At 48.6% G+C, this 1,261-nt stretch overlaps 1 protein-coding gene across 1 annotated transcript in view; it reads left to right on the top strand.

The window, feature by feature from the left end:
- Window positions 1-215: 215 nt before the first annotated feature.
- PIN1 (peptidylprolyl cis/trans isomerase, NIMA-interacting 1) overlaps window positions 216-1,261 on the top strand; it is a gene marked incomplete at its 3' end in the record, with an annotated part of 1,820 nt that continues 774 nt past the window's right edge. Inside the window, exon 1 of the mRNA XM_010185897.1 lies at window positions 216-224. Within this exon, the coding sequence (XP_010184199.1) occupies window positions 216-224 (9 nt within the window). The remainder of the gene's footprint in view (window positions 225-1,261) is intronic.

The following is a 1,261-nucleotide window of genomic DNA, read 5'->3' as shown; positions in this document are numbered from 1 at the left end:
AAGCTGGGTTTTGGGCTGAAAAAGCTGATTTCTGGGGTGGAGGAGCTGATGTTTGGGGTCAGGAGCTGATGTTTGGGTGAAGAACTTGATTTTTGGGATCGAGGAGCTGAGTTTTAGGGTGAAGAAGCCGGGTTTGGGGGCTGAAAAAGCTGGGTTTTGGGCTGAAAAAGCTGATTTTTGGGCTGAAAAAGCTGATTTCTGGGGTGGAGGAGCTGATGTTTGGGGTCAGGAGCTGATGTTTGGGTGAAGAACTTGATTTTTGGGATCGAGGAGCTGAGTTTTAGGGTGAAGAAGCCGGTTTTGGGGCTGAAAAATCTGGGGTTTGGGGGTGAAAAAGCCAGGTTTGGGGGCTGAAAAAGCGGATTTTTGGGGTGAAAAAGCCGGGTTTTGGGCTGAAAAAGCTTGGTTTTGGGGCGAAGGAGCTGGTTTTCAGGTGGAGGAGCTGGCTTTTGGGCTGAAAAATCTGGTTTCTGGGGCTGAAAGAACTGGTTTTTGGGCTGAAAAAGCTTGGTTTTGGGTAAAAAAGCTTGGTTTTGGGGGCTGAAAAAGCCGGGTTTTTGGGTGAAAAAGCTTGGTTTTGGGGCGAAGGAGCCAGTTTTGGGGCTGAATAACCTGGGTTTTGGGGCTGAATAACCTGGGTTTTGGGGTGAATAACCTGGGTTTTGGGGTGAAAAAGCTGGTTTTTGGGGGCTTAAAAAGCCGGTTTTTGGGGTGGAGGAGCTGATGTTTGGGTGAAGAACTTGATTTCTGGGGTTGAGGAGCTGAGTTTTCGGGAGAAGAATCTGGATTTTGGGGCGAAAAAGCCGATTTTGGGGCTGAAAAAGCCAGTTTTTGGGGCGAAAAAGCTGGTTTTTTGGGCTGAAAAAGCTGGTTTTGGGGGGGAAAAAGCCGGGTTTTTGGGGGCGAAAAAGCCGGGTTTTTGGGGGCGAAAAAGCCGGTTTTTGGGGCAAAAAAGCCGTTTTTCGGGGTGAAAAAGCCGGGTTTTTGGGGTGAAAAAGCCGGTTTTGGGGCTGAAAAAGCCGAGTTTTTTGGGGGCGAAGAAGCCGGGGGGGAAAAAAAGCATTTTTTTGGGGGCGAAAAAGCCGTTTTTTGGGGGCGAAAAAGCTTGGGTTTGGGGCAAAAAAGCCGTTTTTCGGGGTGAAAAAGCTGGGTTTTTGGGGTGAAAAAGCCATTTTTTGGGGTGAAAAAAACAGTTTTGGGGCTGAAAAAGCCGGTTTTTTGGGGCGAAAAAGCCGTTTTTTGGGGCGAAAAAGCCCGGTTT

Source organism: Mesitornis unicolor, unplaced genomic scaffold (genome assembly GCF_000695765.1).
Source record: "Mesitornis unicolor isolate BGI_N332 unplaced genomic scaffold, ASM69576v1 scaffold12666, whole genome shotgun sequence".
Lineage (NCBI taxonomy): Eukaryota > Metazoa > Chordata > Aves > Mesitornithiformes > Mesitornithidae > Mesitornis > Mesitornis unicolor.
This window is presented reverse-complemented; position numbering and strand designations above follow the sequence as displayed.